This window comes from Haliotis rufescens, unplaced genomic scaffold (assembly GCF_023055435.1).
Source record: "Haliotis rufescens isolate VD_foot unplaced genomic scaffold, xgHalRufe1.0.p SCAF_13, whole genome shotgun sequence".
In the NCBI taxonomy this organism is placed as follows: Eukaryota; Metazoa; Mollusca; class Gastropoda; order Lepetellida; family Haliotidae; genus Haliotis; species Haliotis rufescens.
The window spans coordinates 39,250,791-39,271,790 of NW_025963813.1; the positions used below are offsets into that span (position 1 = coordinate 39,250,791).

At 40.5% G+C, this 21,000-nt stretch overlaps 2 protein-coding genes and 1 long non-coding RNA gene across 3 annotated transcripts in view; 1 reads left to right on the top strand and 2 right to left on the bottom strand.

Annotated features, from left to right (window-relative positions):
• The first annotated feature begins 33 nt into the window (after window positions 1-33).
• On the top strand, window positions 34-652 carry LOC125378675. The gene is made up of 2 exons (XR_007220463.1): window positions 34-89; window positions 412-652. It is a non-coding gene; the product is annotated as an uncharacterized LOC125378675 (long non-coding RNA).
• A 2,719-nt stretch (window positions 653-3,371) lies between these two features.
• On the bottom strand, window positions 3,372-11,748 carry LOC125378667 (heparanase-like). The gene is made up of 11 exons (XM_048394590.1): window positions 11,661-11,748; window positions 10,579-10,798; window positions 9,655-9,785; window positions 6,890-7,063; window positions 6,476-6,647; window positions 6,189-6,239; window positions 5,835-6,035; window positions 4,688-4,802; window positions 4,270-4,382; window positions 3,898-4,038; window positions 3,372-3,577 (listed from the first exon to the last, which is right to left on the bottom strand). Exons 2-11 carry the CDS (start codon window positions 10,761-10,763, stop codon window positions 3,424-3,426), a joined length of 1,437 nt encoding a protein of 478 aa, XP_048250547.1. The 5' UTR covers window positions 10,764-10,798; window positions 11,661-11,748; the 3' UTR covers window positions 3,372-3,423.
• A 2,137-nt stretch (window positions 11,749-13,885) lies between these two features.
• Window positions 13,886-21,000, bottom strand: part of LOC124116514 (heparanase-like) — a 28,435-nt gene continuing 21,320 nt past the window's right edge. Inside the window, exons 4-10 of the mRNA XM_048394568.1 lie at window positions 16,687-16,858; window positions 16,366-16,416; window positions 16,010-16,210; window positions 15,000-15,114; window positions 14,623-14,735; window positions 14,297-14,437; window positions 13,886-14,096 (exon numbers count right to left, since the gene is read on the bottom strand). Of these exons, the coding sequence (XP_048250525.1) occupies window positions 13,943-14,096; window positions 14,297-14,437; window positions 14,623-14,735; window positions 15,000-15,114; window positions 16,010-16,210; window positions 16,366-16,416; window positions 16,687-16,858 (947 nt within the window). The 3' untranslated portion in view covers window positions 13,886-13,942. The remainder of the gene's footprint in view (window positions 14,097-14,296; window positions 14,438-14,622; window positions 14,736-14,999; window positions 15,115-16,009; window positions 16,211-16,365; window positions 16,417-16,686; window positions 16,859-21,000) is intronic.

A 21,000-nucleotide genomic window follows, 5' to 3' on the forward strand; every position in this document is an offset into this window, starting at 1 on the left:
GGATGGTTCGATGGACTCACTAGCAGGTAAGACCCCAACCAACCTGTAGACGTGTTCTGGTTGACGCCAGTCGATGGACTCACTAGCAGGTAAGATTCCCAGCGAAGGTATAGAAGTCGTCTAGTTCACACTTGTCCTTGGACTCACCAGACGTCCTCTGGTTCACACCAATCGATGTCACTAGTATGTAATTTCCCAAACTAACTTTTACACTAATATATGAATGAGTTGCAGGTTGTAAGAGTAAGTCGGTACTTTCTTCTTGAAAACCACAGAAAACCATTCGTGAAATTATCATATATGTATTGGTTTACTATAACATACACATGTGATACATGAACGTTACAAACTATAATCGTTCACAAAGTAGCATGTCAGCTCATGTTCAGTTCTCTGTTTTTACTATGTTAGGAAGGTGGCCTTGAACAACAAGCAGCTTGACCTTGTCAATAATTCGCTGCCGGAGCTGAAACCTTACAGGACAGAAGAAAACACCATCACCTTCCCCGGGAAGTCATTCGGGTTCCTCGTCTTCCCAGAGGCTAACGTAGCCTCCTGCAGTAGCCAGTAATGACGTTCAGAGAATGAGAGAACAAACCTGTATTGTCTGCGCTTGCTATGGAAATAAATCTTAATATTATTGATTCACTTATCTGTTTCTGTCCGACTGAATCATTGCATAGATCTTGTACTTTGTTTTAATCTTCGATTTGGTTTAAATCTGGAGACCTAGAGGGCCAAAGGAGAACCTGGATGTTGTGATTTGTGAAAAAGGCTGTTGCTTTGTGAAGCGTTGCCTTGTTGGAAAATGACGTTCGCTTGTTGCACGAAAACTCCACCGTGTAATTTTGTGTCGTTAAATTCCCCAGAACTTGCACCAAGTCTGTTCTACCAGTGTAAGAGATGATTGCCAACAACCACCACTAATATATGTCCATTTTCTGCATGCAGTTTCGTGCATAGCGTTCCCCGCGAAGCCTGAAAACACGATGTCTTCTATCCTCACGGCGAAGCATAAAAAAGCGACCATCGCAGTTGTGGCTATAATCACATCATCGACGTCCAAGCCGACGTCACAAGGACACCTCGAACTTGTCCGTCTAGCGGGAAGACCTTCAACGGTTCCTCACTGTCACTGTCCAGGTATTGCCGTAGTTGTAGGGGTGGTTTTGTCGGTTCCTTCGCGTAAGTGGCGTAGCTGTATGAACCTGTCCTGCGCTCCACTTGTGATATGTGGTTGACCGGATCTGGGAAAGCCACATGTTGTCCAGTGTGTCTGATGACGGTTTCGAAGTCTTGTAATTGTGCCATGTGCTACGTGTAAAAGCCTGGCTACGACCAAATATGATTTACCTGTTTGTTGTCAATCGTTTCACCAAATTTCTTCAATACCTCATTCCTTCACACAAATCAGTCCCAATCCATGCAGAAATGACTATTTCGTATTACGTATTAATTTTTTTTATGGATGTCGGAAACACTCTATTTATATTTACAATTTTTCTGCTTTTCTGTTTCTATTTTTTGCAGAGTATTACCCAACAACTAAACATCACTGTTAGCTATTAAATGATTTGATACTGAGTATTTGAGTATGTACGTCCGTATTTCTTCTTTGGATTGAGTATTGATTCTGTGATAAAAAGGTACATTCACTGACCATTTTATCCCCAAATAGTTTACATGTATCACTATTTACAAAACAGTATGTAATTACGTGCACTTGTCACCTGTGAGTACACTGTTAGATACATTTGGTGCCTGCATACTTTGGGTGAACGTTACACCATCAGCATCCGTGCCCCCGATGCGGAGTATGCAGGGAGAAAACGCTCGAGCAAGGGTCTTTAACTGTGTTGACCTGAATGTCAAAATGGAATCTGTAGAAGGAACACATCAGGTCATCAATATCAACAATGACTGAAAGATTGTCACACTTACACTACCCACCCCACCCCGCCACAACAACTCATTGTAAAGGTAAAATAAATCTAAGCTCATGCTACGTTTATCATAACGTCGGTCAGTTTGGTTTCACGCGTATTTAATCAATATTTCAGTTATATCATGGCGTCTCAGCTTGACGTCAGAACCCACCATTATGTCATGCGGCGGCGGTCTGTAAATAATCGAGTCTGAACCAGACAATCCAGTGATTGATGTCATGAGCATCGATCCATGCAATTGGGATACCATGACATGCATCAACCAAGTCAGCGAGATTGACCACCAATCCCGTTAGCCGCCTCTTACGACAAGCATAGTCGCCTTTTACGGCAAGCATGGGTTGCTGAAGACCTATTCTACCCAGGATCTTCCCGGCTATCGATGCAGTAGCAGGTATAGCAATATCTAGTAATTTCAACGAACATAATTGGATACATTACCTATAGATCAGGGGGTTAAAACAGAGATATTGTAAATACGACCGTGTGCATAACACATGCAATGATCACATTGCATATATTAGGGTAATAATAAACAGTACTGAATGTAAATATTTAGCTGTGATAGGCAATTCTCTGCCATGAGATAGATGCGTGATAATCGAAGTGTTGGCTACATGGGGCAGGCACATGTTTCTAACGGGTGTACCAGAAACCATTGTAGAAAGCAAAACTTATAGCCAGATATCAATTCCTAACATCTGGCATTGATACCTTTGGACACTGTCACCCAGGACGTTAACCCGTGAAGATCCGGGTTAGAATAAGTCTTCAGCAACGACTGACCTCGTGTCATTGACAAACTGCTGATAAACTGATAACAACTGGTTTACTTCAGTTCGATGATGGGATTTTTTAAATCAGAAATGAACTGCTCATGACGGATGCCACTAGTGGAGCAGGATACACTGACCTTTTCGCATGACCCGTGATAACCGGGGCAGAATAGGTCTTCAGCAACCCATGCCTGCCGTGAAAGGCGACTTTGCTTGCCGTAAGACTAACGGAATCGGGTGGTCAGGCTCACTGACTTGGTTGAAACATGTCATCGATCCCAATTGCATGGATCGATGTTCATGATGTCAATCACTGCATTGTCTGGTCCAGACTCGATTATTTACAGACCGCCGTCATACAGCTGGACTACTGCTGAGTGCGGCGTTAAACAACAATCAAACCTAGGACGTAAGGTGTCATTCTCCAGGACCACTCTTCCTTGCATCCAATTCAAAGCGGACATTGTACATGTGTTGATGGGGCTGTGGCATTTATTGAAAGCGGATTCTATATACTTTAAGTGTATGTGTTGTGTTTTAACATATGTGCCTTCAGTACTTGTCTAGTATTGTCTATTACTGTAATCATTAAATATAAAATGTGCCCGAGTGCGGAATGCTAACTACAAAGGAAAATTTGAAAGATTTGTAATGTTACATTGGTTTAATGTAATCTACATTACAATTAATACCAGTCAGCATCACTTGCAGATATCAACATCCGCATCAGGAAACACAGCAAACCCGAAGGTCCTTGCTGGTAGCATGAGGAGCCCGCCATAGGCCTTTTGAGGGGGCATGTCAGGGATGGTGTTGTTCACATAATCCAGTCGTTTACCATTTAGTGTCACATTCCTGAAATTACAATGTCAGTGTCTTATATCAAACGGCATATCTGTGCCAATAAGACGCCAACCACTTCCCAAACGACGACAACACATCAGCTATTCGGATTACAATGGTTAATAAAATGAACGCGACATTATAGGTCACGTTTATCTATGTAGCGCGTAATGTAAAGGCAAGGACGAAGCGTTATTGTTAGGTGTTATTATTATTATTTTTATCTCTATGGCATGAAATATTGGCAAACCCGACCGACGTTAGCCTTTGTTACAAAGTGTTTAAAGTGTTCTAAATAGTTTCTTTGTGACATCACGTATCCGTATACTCGCCTTGAAGTAAGCTCTATGAACTCTGGTCTAAGCCAGAAGAGATCCATATTCTTTTGGAATTGTGGGAAGGTGACGACGGTGGTGTAGATGTTGACGTTGACGATGTAGACTACAACACTACCCGGCTTGTAGTTGTACACGCTGTGAACAAAATATGTGGAACATTGTTGGACAAAAAATGGTTTATATAGTTAAGCACATCAGAATTCGAAGTCATTAAATTACAAGCACCTCATGAAAATGTGTGATGACAGTGCAGTTATGTTAGATGTTCTAGATGCTGATGATTGAATATAGAGAGGAAGTGACTGAAACATAAATATTTGTCTCCTGCATACTGACTATCCCATTCAACACCTCCCAACTGTGTACCTGTTCTGTTTGGCACAATGTGCGTAGACCCTGAAACTGTTGGTTGAGTTGGTCTGCACAGATAACACTTTATTCCCAACCAGTCTCTTGTAGAGCAAGGTCAGCCAGTAGTCCTGGAAAGTGACAATGTTACGCAAAGAACAAATTAAGATTTATCACATGAAAGTTACAGTTAGGGTCAAGAGCGGGTGACAGGGTAGCAGGTTTACCAATAATGATCAAATACTGGAAACATTGAACCATAAATTGCCTACGTAAAAATAGATAGAAAGTTTCACGATATCCAATGGTGTCTTTACAGTTAAAGTCAGAGACATTCGGTAAACTGACAACGTATTTCTTACTGTATTACCGTATTTTGCAAAGATGAGTTTTAGTCAATCATAATGGAACAAGATGATATCATATTTGTACCTACCGGATAAGGTTCAAACGTGTGAGGTTCGATCAGAGAATAATTTTGTCCATAGTACGATTGTCTCAAAACCCCTTTAAGTCCCATCCTTGAAGCAACCCCGAGCTTGTCTAACCATCTGAAATATTAATATCATTAATAGTCCAGGTAAGTGTAAATCAAAACATTTATGTTTTATGTTCAAAGCGATTTGAACAAATGAAATGGAGGGGACGATTTTGCGTTCATTAGACTATCCATGTCGTCGTGCACATTCATTCATTTTGGCAACTCCCAAAACAAAACAAAAACAGCTGACCCGTGAGGATCCGGGGAAGAATAGGTCTTCAGCAACCCATGCTTGCCGTAATAGGCGATTATGCTTGTCGTAAGAGGCGACAATCGGGATCGAGTGGTCAGGCTTGCTGACTCGGTTGATGCATGTCATCTATCCCAATTGCGTGGATCGATGCTCATGATATCAGTCACTGCACTGTCAGGTCCGGACTCGATTATTTACAGAAAGCCGTCATATGGCTGGAATAATGCTGAGAGCGGCGTTCAGCTTAATCCTGCTTCAACATCATTAACAAGACAAGAATGTATACCAACTGTTTACTCAGTGTTTTATGTGTGTCTGTGTTTTTCTGCAATGTCCAGGTCCATATGGTCAATACCCGGAGGGAAGCTGGTACTAAATATAACCTCAGCAGCATGAGTTTGGTTTGGTTGTTTGTTGTTCAAGTCCGCACACAGCAATATTCCAGCTATATGACGGCGGTCTGTAAATAATCGAGTCTGGACCAGACAATCCAGTGATTGACATGAGCATCGATCCACGCAATTGGAATACAATGCGCATGAGGATCAGATGGTTACCATTTAGGCAACTGACTGATTGCCTAGAATACCTTCTTTACAATCCGCACCCCTGTAGTTTCTAACTGTCTCGTAAGCGAACATCCATGCACTATAAACTGGCCAATTGATAAACCATTCGGTCGTCACTCTGTAGACCCAGGTTCGAATCCTCACATTGGAAACTTCTATGAAGACCATTTCTGGTGTCCCCTGCCGTGATATTGATAGAATAGTGCTTAAAGCTCACTCAGTCACTCGCGCACACCAAATTTGTTTCGCCATGAAAATAATGTAGACAGACAATACTCACAGAAAGCCTGCAACATATCTATCAGATATATCAGGTGCTCCCCCGCCATAGAAGGACGATGTCTCCCCAAGCCAAACGGGAGTGTCGGGGTTGGTAGGAGCAGTGACGTTACGCACTCTATGGATGTCAGATATCAGGCTGTCCAGCACCTTGGGGTCGAGACAGGTGTCCACTGTAACACCGACTTCGTAGGCATAGTATCTAAACATTCAAACATTTCAAATTCAACGCAGAGAAAAGTTTGTTTTTAAGTGTCCCTACTGCAATGGTTGACAAACGTAGTGCCGTTACATGTGTGGTTACAAAAACCTAATTAGATAAATAAGTAAGAAACTGATATAGCTTAAAACTCACTGGTGAAAGGTGATTCTGTCAACAGCTTTGCTTCCTTCCCCTTTGAAGAAACTGTAAAATAGTCATTAGGAATCCCAGCATCAAACTCGTTTCAAAATCCGTTTTCGGTATAGAACATGAAATATGTGACTGAATATCATGTACTGGAGTGGTGCATGGCTCATCTATATATCGATTATCACATTGCTGTAATACAGCAGTTGGGTACCATGAGGCCTCACATTTTAATTTAATTTAACAACCCCCAGATAAAATTTTGAACTTCTGTTTTGCACGTTTCTACTTACTTCTCGAACAATATGGATCTCGGTCCTGAGATACCTGTTACATCTGGTCCAATCACCAGCGTGGATTCGAACCCAGGAGTAGACTTGAGGATTTCCCTAAGATGGACAAAATCTCGCCCAAGCTGTGCTCCAGAAATTGTATTGGTGAAGGGTTCAGGGAAATATTCAGGTTCTAGAGACCAAAGAAACTAGAGTATTATATCAAGATAATGATTATGGTCGTTACAGTACATATGTTCGTCATGCTCTACACTTTTTGACTTTGAGATTGAAGAATAACGTGCACATATATATCTTAAAGTAGTAAACACGGCGGAATGACCTAAGTATGACTACACATACTTGGTGAAGTATAATATCATACACAAAGATGTTACGTTGTATGTTCTATTCAATGAGCTGTAGAACTGTTACCATTTCCGAGTTCAAATGCGGGCATCTTGTAGTTCCTGGCATAGCTATAGCTCATCAGTTCTTTGGCGTTTTCAGGGTCCCACTGTCCGTCTTTCCGCTTCAATACATTGAGGCCAAACACCAAGTCCCATCCCACGGTCCTCACAAAGTCATTCAGATTGTCCCATATAGCACCTTATTAATAAAATAGAATTGTTATGCGTACATTTCTCAGCTGGATGAAGCCAATAAATAAACTCGGATAAACAAGCAACATAATGTCATGTAGAAACTCAGTGTTTGCGAACAAACATGGCGTCGCTCTTTTTTATCGGCGATCAGAATTAATATTAAGCAGTCATTCTTTGTTCAGTTCAATATAAATGTTCTAGAAAGACAGATTGAACGTCTTAGTTTAAGTTAGATACCACCACCAAACCAACGTCCGGCTATGCCTCTTTCCGAAGATATTGTTCACGTGCAGAAACGCTTTTTGAAGCATGTCGCTGTCGAAGCCGAATATCAGTTTCAGAAAACAAATGTCTTCGCTGCCAGTTTAAAACGACTGATCACTGACATTGCGACATAATATTTTAATGCGAACATTCCAAGATAAGTTTCGATAATAGATTCATGAATAACATTATAAGACAAAGTGGCTATCGTGGTTGTGTGTGCTTGGATGTTAAAAACTATGTACTTTTTAAGTACAGTGTTCATTCCTCATAGAACATATTTACCATCCCAAAACACACACGTGTGATAACCCCTATATGTCCTTCTTTTGAAAACAATAAAATATTCATTTAAACAAATGTAAATGAGATCATTGATCGATATGGAGTACAATTTTGAACATTGGCCTATTGTAATCAGTGTAAACTGATTTTTGGACCAGGGATAGCAAAAAATTACCACAAGATACTAGCTTCCGCCCAAAATCCGTAGGGCCAATGACGAAGGGCAGATAACAAGTAGGTTTTGATGATATATGTCGCCCTACTGTCTGCAATTGCTGGTCCGATTACTTACACTCTTTGAATGGTAAGTCCCCATGGTCCCAAGTAAGGTGGCCTTACTTTGGTTACTGGTGATCTATAGCCCAATTTAAAGCCCGATTGAAAGTGTATTCTTTTAACTGTTCTCAACTAGTTGTAAATTAAAAAAATGTGATACTCTAGTTATCTTATCGTTCATCGTTGACAGCTTTTTTAATCTAAATATAATTATTATAACTGTTTCGTTACGATATGGCTAAAATATTGCCGATGTGACGTTAAATTTCACTCACTCACTCACTCACTCACTCACTCACTCTGAATGTGTTTGCTGCTTTAGGTGCTTGACATTTTTTGTTCTTTGTCTTTGGTCATCTGTCACGTGGTTTAGTCGCCATTATGGATTCATGGTTTCACAGTGTGGATTGGTGCATGTCTTTACATCCATACTCTCTGAATCAACTGCATAAAATGCTTCCAAACTCTCTGAGAGTTCTCTCAATACATGCCACATTAAATATGTATTGCCGGTTTTGGATATCTTTTTAGTTGCGGATATATTGGATTTTGATTTTGATAATTTATTTCTCATAAATTTTACTTTAAATATCATATCTGTTTTGTTCTTGTTTGCATGGTAAAAGTAGTACTGCTTGGCAGTTATGTTTGATTCAAGTTAGTACTCTAATTGAGTACTACTAATAATAAGCGCCCCACAATTATTGATTAACCCCCGTTCACTGTCTAATTAGAGAGCCAAGAGCAATACACAATCTTGTCACAAATGTCGTCAGTTTTATGTATATTACCCGTGAAGAATAGAGTTAGAACTGGTTTTCAGCAAACCCATGCTTGTCTTGTCGTAAGAAGTGACTAACGGAATCGGGTGGTCAGGCTTGTTGCATTTGTTGATGCATGTATTCGTTTTCCAATAGGCAATTGCTTCGGTGCCTTACGTTGGATAGCATTGGTACAAGCAAACCCTTCGAGGATTTTAACATGGAGGAACACTCTTTAGAACACCCTTGGACACACTGGCACACGCCAATTTCATAGCGGCGGTTCCTGGGGTTCTACGTCGTGCGCCACACAAGCCGAGTCGGCGAGCGCCCGTGTCAACCCAAACCGAGGCGGAGAGCCCTTGCTTAGCGGGGTTCGGGATCCCGTCTTTGGCTATGTTTGAGCGTCCGCAGGAACGGCAGTAAACTCAATTCCTTTCTTCATTCAGGCAGTTACTGAAGCTCATTCGCTCAGCGATAGTGGTATTGAAACTGTCGTTTTGTGTCGTCCACGCCCACACCATTGTGTAAGCACCGCTTCTCGTCCACTGAGTTGCCCGATTATGTTCAAATGTTGTTTGCGTATGTAGACAGTTGCGTTCCAGATACCACCAACATTCCAAGGCCGTGCTTTTGTGTCTAAGGAGCCCGACATTGCTGCTTACAGCTATATTTTACCTTATACTTACTCACGGAATCAATGTCAGGGGTTTGCATATGATCTTACTACAGCAGTTAAAGCAGGATTCAGTACAGATTACATTCCTAATCATTGAATGTGACAATTTTTGAGACCTCTGCTCTACATTAACTGCATATTTCACAGACTCTGGATGGCGTCAGGATTATTATAAGCAGTGTAAATCCCTAACAACTCAAAACGTTGTCACGGCGAAGGAACCTTATCACTTGATGAATGTTATGACCCAATTGATATCATTCATTTTTCTGGCATTGAATACTCCCAAAACGAAGTGTCGTATATATTATATAAGTCACATAAACATACCAGTAAAAGTGGAGTTTGCACTTGTACCCCCATGACCCGTTGGGTCAAATGTATTGAAGTCTCCAGCTGTTCCGCCTATTCTCAGATAGCTGGGGGATAACGCCTTAGCAAGCGTCCGCACTTTGGGTGAACTAGAAAATTAATTTCAAATATTATATCATCAAAATGATTTGTTCTTTTTCAAACGTGAACGATTGTTCACCATATTCGTATGATATATAATGTTTTATCATAAACTTAAGTGTGAAAGACTGAGTTTGATATTTTCATTGCAGTGAACATGGCAATTGATATTTCACTGCACTGAACATAACACTTGATATTTCTCTGTTGCCATTTATGGAGTTAATATCGCTTCAGGCCGTATGTTATTCTCTTAGAGATTGTTTCGTTATATACTGTAAATTTCTCACTTAACTCGTCAATCGAGACTGGTCGTTTCGCAAAGCGCAATTTTGTTTCTTGACCAGCGTGTATTCTTTCGCTTCAAACAGCGGTTTGGTAGTTTTCAAGTATATTTTTTTTGTTAAAGTTGATTTTGTATATAACCATATCTATATGTATGATAGAGACGTTTCGTGCCCCTAAAAATGTCTTGCTTCTCTTCTTCATATTTTTTAAAGATTATGCAAACACGAAACTACTTCTCCAGTTGCAAATACAGGGGGTGGTGAACCATCCCTGTGTGTTAGGTAGGGAGAATTTACGTTTCAAGTTTTTACATTTGTAATGAAATATTTACCGGTAGACAACTACACAAAAAGTATCAAAAAATTGAATATTTCTTATGTCTCGTAAAATATTATGTTTCTCTCATCGCGTGACGGGGAAAAATGAGATATATCCTTTTCACCCGTGATATTTCACTCGACACATGAAATATCCTCTCTACAGTAAACTACATAAATAAACTAATACACTCACCGTAAATCCAGTCCTCCCCAGTTAAAAGCTATTGGTATCTCTGCTGAATCAATTGTCACTCCAACGAAATGGTCATCTATCGTTGCTATTTCCTTGTCTGTAGCAACAGTGACAGAAACAGACTGACCCACTGTACATTGCACATGTAAGGAGCAGAGTATAACGAGCACACGTGTCACAGTCATGGTGTCCTCAGCACTGCATGTATGTTAATGTGTATCTATATAAAGAAGTATACCATTTAATGTGAACGACTGACCTCGTGTCAACGACAAACTGCTGATAAACTGATAAAACAACTGGTTTACTTGAGTTCGATGATGGAATTTTTTAAACCAGAAATGAACTGCTCATGATGGAAGCCACTAGTGGAGCAGGATACGCTCACCTTTTCGCAACACCCGTGAAGAGTCCGGGGTAGAACAGGTCTTCAGCAACCCATGCTTGCCGTAAAAGGCGACTATGCTTGTCGTAAGAGGCGACTAACGGGATCGGGTGGTCAGGCTCGCTGACTTGGTTAATGCATGTCATCGTATCCAAATTGCGTTGATCGATGTTCATGATGCCAATCAGTGGATTGTCTAGTCCAGACTCGACTATTTACAGACTACCGTCATATAGCTGGACTATTGCTGAGTACAGTGTCAAACAGCAAACAAACAAACAAGCAAGGAAGTAGTGAATCCTGTCAGTCAACAACGACGTTTACTATGTAGCACGTTCAGGACGTGTTTTCGCTGTTCCTCCTACCGTTGCGTCCCCAACGTTCAAGATGTCAACGTGTACACACAACAATATGATAGTTTCTGAACAACTTGTTCCAGTGATGCGTGAGTGAGTGAGTGAGATTCATAGTCACATCGGCAATATTTCAGCCATTTCGTGACTAAATCAGGTTGTAAATCAATAATATATAAATATAGACATTATAATCTGTCAACAAAGGACAGTAAAAACACTAGACTATCACAGATGTAGATTGTAAAACTAGCATATCATAATAAAATTTACACAATAAAAATGGGCTATAGATCATCAATAGCAAAAGGTAGGTCACCATACTAGGTACCATGGGGACTTACGATACTTCTGCTACCTACATGTCCAGTGACGTGTTGACGTGACGTCAGACTTGGATGGCCAGCTTGTTGCAAGCCCTGAGTGTTTCCCTGCTGTAGATAACGTCTAAGAGATGACATTGTGCTAATGATTCAACATTTATCATAAGTAGGACAATGTGATTCTGCAAAAAAACAGCCATATGTCACTATTTCAAGGTCCCTAGCAATCTATACCTGGTCTTTAGAGGCCACTAGATTGCATAAAGTGGTCAGATTTCAGACTGGCCCGCGAGTCATCATAATGTGACACACCTACATGTACTTTAAGTATAAATATATTTACAAATGAGCATGCATATTCAAATAACATAAACATAAATAAATAAAATGTTAAAAAGTTACATAACTAAAGTGAAAGATTATCGTGTACCAGATGTGTGTGTCATGTTGTACTTTCATGACCTTTTACCTTGACACCCTTATCTAGTGATATATTTATCTGTATTAGTTGGTTTGTTGTTTAACGCCGTACTCAACAATATTACAGCTATATGACGGCGGTCTGTAAATATTCGAGTCTGGACCAGACAATCCAGTAATTGATATCACGAGCATCGATCCACGCACTTGGGATCGATGACTTGCATCAACCAAGTCAGAGAGCCTGACTACTCGATCCCGTTAGTCGCCTCTTACGACGAGCATAGTCGCCTCTTACGGCAAGCACTCTCTGTGCTAACGATTGGTAATACGGTAATACACGAGGGGAGTCACCTACGCCTACCGCAATGCTTGAGTCACTTCACTTTACATATTGGGATGCTAACATCATTAACAACAGTTAGATATGCAGACGCATAAGAAGCTTTGAGTCTTGAGTTATCAATCAGTCTTAATAAAACTTAGCCACATAGCCGTAAAACTCCTCTGCACTACAGTGCCATTCCAGGCGCTGTGAAGAGTAATGTGTTCTACATTTACTTCGGGATTTTACATCCGTAAGACGTCCAAAACGAGTCTCTTCCAAGTTTTGTGGCCTACGATTTTACCGAAAGTTATCACAGGCCCAGTGAAAGTAGATGTGAAGTAACTACATATTCAGATAATTTGACAGTTCAGTAAACGTATATATGTACATGTAGAACACATTGCTAGGTTGCATGCTTGTGTTGTGGAAAACGAAACCATGAAAACGAAACTCTGAAGAAATGTCTCTTAGTTAAATTGACACAATAACAGAAAGTTTGTTTGAAAAAGACCGAGGTCAGTCTAATGTACATATTGTCAGTTGTCTCATTTAGACAGCGGAACAGATCCCGATGAACAGAACAAATGAGCTTGACACCTGGGTGAATATATACCAAGGTCAGAGGCGCACGGGTTTTCAGACTCAGTTGCCAATGACAATGTCATGTTTCCATCTTATAAAGTGTCCATATAATTGACACACTTATTGATTTTCTACACCCACGGGACCGGTTTTTACACCAAACAAACGCAAATATGGGAGGAAATGCATGCAAGAACACGATTTGTGTATATTTCCTTTATGTTTCAATGCCCGAAACAGATTCCATTTGGCGTAAAGGGCAAAATAGCTAGGAAAATTATATGAATGGACAACTGATAATCAGTCATGACATGGTCTTCGCGAAAAGGGTAAGCATATCCTGCCCGACTGGGCAGCGTCCTTGAGGTCGAGGTCAAATACTTAAAGGAGGCATAAGTCTGTCATCTTGAAGACGTTACAAGAAGAAGAACGCAATGCCAACAAAGGAAATGCATATATTTGTAATGGAACACTGCTTTAGTTTATTACGCATTACACATTCCACTTGTAACAATCACCAACAGCGATAGGCAGGGTAACAACAAGTACCATCTTTTCACGGGTTTTTTTGGTATGACGCGACAGGGGATCAAACCCCGGACCTTCCGCTCTCCGTGCAGACACTATACCACTAGACCACGGAGGCGGTCACATATTGTAGAAAGCAATGCTGACAGTCAAATATTAGTTCCTTTGGACATTGTCGCCTTGGGCGTTAGGTATCATTCTCCTGTACTGTACATTGTGTTGATAGTTCTGTGGCACCTTTGAAAACCAGAGTTAATGTTTTTTTGCTCAATTATGTATGTGATGGCAGTTACCTCCAGTACTTGCCCATTACTACTATTATATGTGTATTTTGAGCATTATACATCACGTATAACTGTGGAATGCCAGACAAGAACAGAAAGCCAAGTTTGTAATGGAACGCCGTTTATAGTTTGCTACACGTGGCAAACAATACCAGTCAGCATCACTTGCAGATATCAACATCCGCATCAGGGAACACGGCAAACCCGAAGGTCCTCGCTGGCAGCATGAGGAGCCCGCCATAGGCCTTTTGAGGGGGCATGTCGGGGATGGTGTTGTTCACATAATCCAGTCGTTTACCATTTAGAGTCACATTCCTGAAATTACAATGTCAACTGAAATTAAGGACAACACTAGCGACGATAAACCATAGTCTCGTTAGTTATATGAGTGATCACGTTTGAGTATGTAGCACATTATATAAAGTAAAACGCACGTAATATTAGCCTGTATCATAAAGTGTTCTCGTTCCGCTGTGTATTAGTCTCTGACCATCATCATGTATCCCTTTACTTGCCTTGATGTAAGTTCTATGAACTCTGGTCTGAGCCAGAAGAGATCCATATTCTTTTGGAATTGTGGGAAGGTGACGACGGTGGTGTAGATGTTGACGTTGACGATGTAGATTACGACACTGCCCGGCTTGTAGTTGTATACACTATTCAAAGATATGGAAACATGTTGGAGCGAAAAGTTACAATATTTTGGCACATCAGAAGTCATCACATTACATGCACGTTATGGAAATGGATGACAACAGAGGAGACATTTATGTTCTAGAAGTTAATGTTCAAATATAAAAAGGACACTGACTATCCCACTCAACACCTTCCAACTGTGTACCTGTTCTGTTTGGCACAGTGGGCGTAGACCCTGAAACTGTTGGTTGAGTTGGTCTGCACAGATAACACTTTATTCCCAACCAGTCGCTTGTAGAGCAAGGTCAGCCAGTAGTCCTGGAAAGTGACAATTGTCTATGCATCACGTAGGTCTGAATCGTATCGGAAGAAAATATGTGGCGCAGAAAAGTTTCTGAAAATACAGGACTTTCACGCTTCATGCATGACACTGGTGCTACTGTCTTGTATTGTATATATGTGCAGGTAATATGAGTTTGTGTGAATACGTTTGATTAATTATGTATATTATGTAACTTCTGGTGGAAAATAAAGATTTTAGCCAGTCCCGACGGAACAAGATGCCATGATATTTGTACCTACCGAATAAGGTTCAAATGTGTTCATCTCGATCAGAGAATAATTGTGTCCATAGTATGATTGTCTTAAAACCCCTTTAAGTCCCATCCGTGAGGCAACCCCGAGCTTGTCTAACCATCTGAAATATTAATTTGAAGCTAGGTGAATCAAATGCGGGATGAATAATTGCTCACATGCTTGTCGAGGTAGGGTTGCGCATTCATTCTGGCACTATCCACAACAATAAAAGTCCTCAAACGGGCACGGGCGGCCTAGTCGTCAAGGGCGCCGCGATTCGATGTGCAGAGTTGCGTCCCTTGGGCACGCTAAAAACCTATGATTGTGGGTTCGAATCCCGGTTCGCCCCGATTATGTTTCTAGGTTTGTCAGCACCATACCCGTGCTCGTGGGTTAATCTGAAGTGGTAAACGTCTAAGACCTGCATCACATCGGGCTTTCCTCCCATACTAAGCTGACACTCCGTGATATAACTGGAATACTGTTAAAAGCGGCATTAAACCCAATTCACTTACACCCACCAGATTAAACAAGGCTGTGTATATTTTTTTTCAGCTGACAGATGTTGGCCGAAGTTTTATGTGTGTTTGTTGTTTCTGTTTGGTCCAGGTCCATATCGTCAACTAACCGGTTACTACAAATATCCTCAGGAGTATGAGCGTGAGTAGGTCTCCATGCAGGATCTGGCTGATTGTGTGTCACCATGCACCGACTGGTCTTGCTGTCAAACTCTGGTTTGCCAGACCCAGTATTGTGTATTTACAAAACGCACCGCTAAAGCTTGACTATTTCTAACTACCTCGTAAAAGAACACCAATGCACTATAAACAGGGGTAACTATAAACCGTTTGGTCGTCACGCTGTTGACCCAGGTTCCATTCCTCACACGGGTAGGTTCCGTGAAGCCAGTTTCTGGTATGTTCTACTGATGGAATAGGTGTAAGTACATACTCGCTCTATAAATTGTTATACTTTATAAAAATAAAGTAACTTTCAAAAAGAGAGACAATACTCACAGGAACCCAGCTACATATCTATCAGATAACGCTGGAGTTCCCCCGCCATAGAAGGACGATGTCTCCCAAAGCCAAAGGGGAGTGTCGGGGTTGGAGGGGGTGGTGACATTACGCACTCTGTGGATGTCAGATATCAGGCTGTCCATCACCTTGGGGTCGAGGCAGGTGTTCACTGTCGCATCGCCTTCAAAGGCATAGTACCTAAACATTTAAAGGATTTTCAAATGTGACGCTAAGGAAAGCTCGTTTATTAAGTGTCCCTACAGCAATATTAATAAGCGTAGAGTAGTAACATGTGTTGTTACAATAACTTAATTCAACACATGTTTCAGAAGATGACATAGCTTAAGACTCACTGGTGAAAGGTGATTCTGTCAACGGCCTTGCTTCCTTCGCCTTCGAAGAAACTAAAAAATCATCAATAGGAATTCTAGCATCAAACTCATAATTGTGAATTCCGTTTTCGGTAATTGAATGACGTGAGCTACTGGATTGGTGTCATGGATACTTTACAATGATTTATATATCGCTTATCATATCACCGCATTAAAACAGTTGAGAAGATTGACCATGTCCATGATGTATCATATGTTACTTTCACATCAGTATCATGCTACTGGTACCCAGAAGACAATGTGTGCCAATCATGAAAACATGTTTTCTAAGTTTCCACTTACTTCTGAAACAATATGGATTTCCGTCCTGAGATACCTGTTACATCTGGTCCAATCACCAGCGTTGATTCGAACCCAGGAGTAGACTTGATGATTTCCCTAAGATGGACAAAATCTCGCCCAAGCTGTGCTCCAGAAATTGTATTGGTGAAGGGTTCAGGGAAATATTCAGGTTCTAGAGACCAAAGAAACTAGAGTATTATATCAAGAATATGATTACGGTCGTTATAGTACGTACGTTAGTCATGCTCTAAACATATCGTCTTCGAGGTTGGTACGAATTACACCGTACACATATGTGACGGTAATAAATACGGAGTAATGATCAAGGTAGGCGGAGGAATTATCCAGGTATAACTGCACATACTTGGTAAAGCATAATATTGTATACAAAAATGCTACGTTGTGTATGATATGAAATGAGCTGTAGAACCACACACTACCATTTCCGAGTTCAAATGCAGGTATCTTGTAATTCCTGGCATTGCTATAGGTCATCAGTTCTTTGGCGTTGTCAGGGTCCCACTGTCCGTCTTTCCGCTTCAACACATTGAGGGCAAACACCAAATCCCACCCAACGTTCTTCACAAAGGCATTAAGCTCGTCCCATTTAGTTTCTCAAACATAAGATATTCAAGTTTATCATACAATGGGTAGGTTTCTCGGCAGGATAAAGCCAACGGATAAAAACGATATCCCTTGTAACCCTCTGCGGCTTGAAACCTTCTCCACAAATTAAAATAGTTGGATTTGGCCGAAATATGTTCGAATTGTTACCTTGTTTCGTTTTGTCGCTTTGTGTACATCTGACTACACTTCTTAACGTAATGACAAGACAGACCGACTGTCAACAACGTCTGACCGTGGCCGTGACGTCTCATAGACTAGGGTTAGAGTAGCTTCCCTTTGACAAAGGGCAGTTACTCTAGCGGACAGACCGATGGATTGCCGCGAAAGGCAATTACAAACAATTGTTGTTTTGCGTATATGTTCCTTCGCCACTGTATAAGAAACAGATTTCAGTTGGAACTATATTGGCTACTGTCAATGTCCGACTGACACATCACTTACCCTATGACGTAATATATATTAATACACGCATTCCAGGAAAACTCGCAATGTTTCGGTAATGATTGTGAGAGAGGGAAAGCAATTTTGAAGCACAGAATTAAAGAATGACATTATATGATAAAGAGGTTATCACGCTTGTGTGTTTGGGGATGGTAAATATCCTGTATTAGGAATAAACACTATGTATTTAGCTCGCCAAGGCTCGCTAAATACAATGTTTATTCCTAATGCAGGATATTTACCATCCCCAAACACACTCGCGTGGTAACCTCTATTTATCATACAATGGGTAAGATTCTCAGCGGGATGACACCAACAAAAAAAAAGGCCGGATAAACATGCAAACATAACGCCACTCAGTGTTTGGAAACAGACATGGCGTCGCCCTTGTGTATCCGCGATCGAGTTAAAAGGGAACATCAGGGATCTGGAACTATTTGAGAGATAATATATCACAGTTCTATAAAGAAGTCATTCTAGGTTCTGAGTAATAGAACTGTTCCTGTAGGACAACGTGAACGATATAGCCTTACTTTGATTCCACCACCAAACCAACGTCCGACTTGCCTACTATATCGTATCTCTTATAACATTGATCAACTTCAAAATGTTCGTTGAAGCATGTTGTCACATCATGTTTTTGTTATCACTTCTAAAACTAATGATCGACCCGTGAAGATCCGGGGTAGAATAGGTCATCAGCAACCCGTGCTTGCCGTAAAAGGCTAGCTGACATGGTTAAAGCATGTAATCGTATCCCATTTGGTTGGATCGATGCTCATGATGTCAATCAGATTGTTGGACGATTTGTTTAGTTACAGACCGCCTTCATACAACTGGACTATTTATGAGTGCGGCGTTAAACAACAAACAAACAAACAAACAAACAAAGTACAATTATGTCCATAAAGCCGACAATAAGTTTCTAAAAACAAATGTTTTATCAACCTCCTGTCACTCTATTTCTGATTTATCACTAAAATTGTTACTTATTATTAATGCGCACATTCCAGGAAACCTTGCAGAGTTAAGGAACCATTGGTACGAAATGAGAATACATATTTCGATAATAGTTTTAGGAATGACATTATACGGTAAAGATGTCATCACGCTTGTGTGTGCTTGGAAGTTAAACCCAATGTACAATGTTCACTCCTTGTAGAGGATATTTACCATCCCAAAACACACTCGCGCCATAACCCCCATATATCTTTCTCATAAAAACAAGAAGATATTCTTTTTAACCAATGTATTGTAGGTCACTGATTCATATGTACATGTGGCAGAGGTATTATATTGAACATTGCAGATTTTAGGTACAATCGAGGACTCCAGAGAGCTTTACTTGACTTTTGTTCAAAAGTAATTTGATCAGTGTTACAACATTCAAAGCCTAGGTAAAGGTTTCTAAAAGTTTAATTGTAGACATCATGAGGAGGTTACCAATTTTGACACACCAGTGGCGAAAATGATGTCCGAGACGATTCTCCGGTTATTATTGTCATGGGTACTAAATACTAAATACTCCAAAACCAGGTATCATATGTATATATATCATCTCATGTCATGTTAACATACCAGTATAAGTGGAGTTTGCACTTGTACCCCCATGTCCTGTTGGGTCAAAGGTCATGAAGTCTCCAGGTGTTCCGCCTATTCTCAGATAGCCCGGGGATAATGCTTTTGCAAGCGTCTGCACTTTAGGTGAACTAAAACATTGTTTAAGATGAAATATATTCTCAGAAACTGAAAATATTTCTTTTCTTTCAAACTTAAAGATTATTTATCATACTCATATGATATAGTGTAACAGTGAATCACAATACACTTACCTTAAGTCAAGTCCCTCCCAGTTAACAGATATTGCTAGCATTGATGAATCCAATGTCACCCCAACGAAATGGTCATCTATCGTTGCTATTTCCTTGTGTGTAGCAACAGTGACAAAAACAGACTGACCCACTGTACATTGCACATGTAAGGAGCAGAGTATAACGAGCACACGTATCAAATTCATGGTGTCAGCAGCTCTCGTGTATGGTAATGTGTATCTACATAAAGAAGTATGCCATTTAATGTGAACGAGTGACCTCGTGTCAATGATAAAGTGATGATAAGCCAGAACTGATAAAACAACCAGTTTACTTTGCTTATTTCAGGGACATAGAAGTCCATGTCAGAAAATAAAGCGACAAAATCCGTTCCATATGCAATAGAACTCTCTGCATAAAGCAGAGTCAATTGTACGATTCCGACTATATCATAAGCATGTGTTTTTGAATCACTGTCAAAACATTAAGATTCGCGAAAGGGGGAGCGTATCCTGACCCACCCTGGCACCCGCCACAAACACATGCAAAGGCAAGTCAATTCATCACCTGAAAAAAAACACGGAAACATATTGTACAAGTCAAAATTGGGAATTGCTTCGGACATCAGTTTTGGCATCGATGCGTCAAATGTGGAAATGTCCTCAACATGTCCACCCTCAAACGTTTTGAAAGTTTTACTTAGGCCTTGAATGTTGTAACCTTGATCAAGCAACATCTTAACAAGACTCGTATGACACTCTTTGAAATCTTGGTTGAAAGAGCATGTTCGATTGTATCTCAGAAGTGAAATATCTAAACACCAAAGGCTGGAGGTTTTCGAATATTGCTTGACATGAAGGGAAAGTTGACTATTGGAAAGTTGACCATTGGAAAGTTGACTATTGGAAAGTTGACTATTGGAAAGTTAAAGTCATCCCTGTTGTCCTGTGAAGAGTGTTTTGTCACTCTGAATATTTATGCATTGATCTAAATTAACAGATAAGGCGGTCTCATGATTACTGGTTTCCTTTATTTCTAGCTCAGGTAGGTACCTGCCTTGTACTTGTAATGTTTGAGAAGTGATTGCCCAATCAAATACTTAAAGAGCAAGTAAACTCAACACAGCAACGTTGCGGATTTTGATACTCTAGGGCATATTTGATCACAAATCCTTGATAAAAAAAAATTGCAATAGGAAAATAGCGTAAAACAGACGATAACAAATCAATCCCTGAACAACTTCATGTCATTGTATCTAGACTGAGGTCACTCCCCTCTACTTGGCCCCACACTCTCAGTTCAGGCTTAGATCACTCCCCGTTAGGCTCAAGTCAATCCCTTACATTTTCACAGTATTCTACTTCTACTCTTCTGTTCTGGCATACAGTCCAACTGCGGTTAAAACGAGCTCAAAGGGACCACTAATTCTCAATAA

What these genes read in the sequence shown, in the direction of transcription:
- LOC125378667 (XM_048394590.1), bottom strand. Translation starts at nt 10,763, where the DNA reads ATGACTGTGACACGTGTGCTCGTTATACTCTGCTCCTTACATGTGCAA. An exon ending in CGCATTTGAACTCGGAAATG is followed by an intron (nt 6,648 to 6,889) that starts GTAACAGTTCTA and finishes TTTGGTCTCTAG; the next exon opens with AACCTGAATATTTCCCTGAA. An exon ending in GACAGAATCACCTTTCACCA is followed by an intron (nt 6,036 to 6,188) that starts GTGAGTTTTAAG and finishes TTGAATGTTTAG; the next exon opens with ATACTATGCCTACGAAGTCG.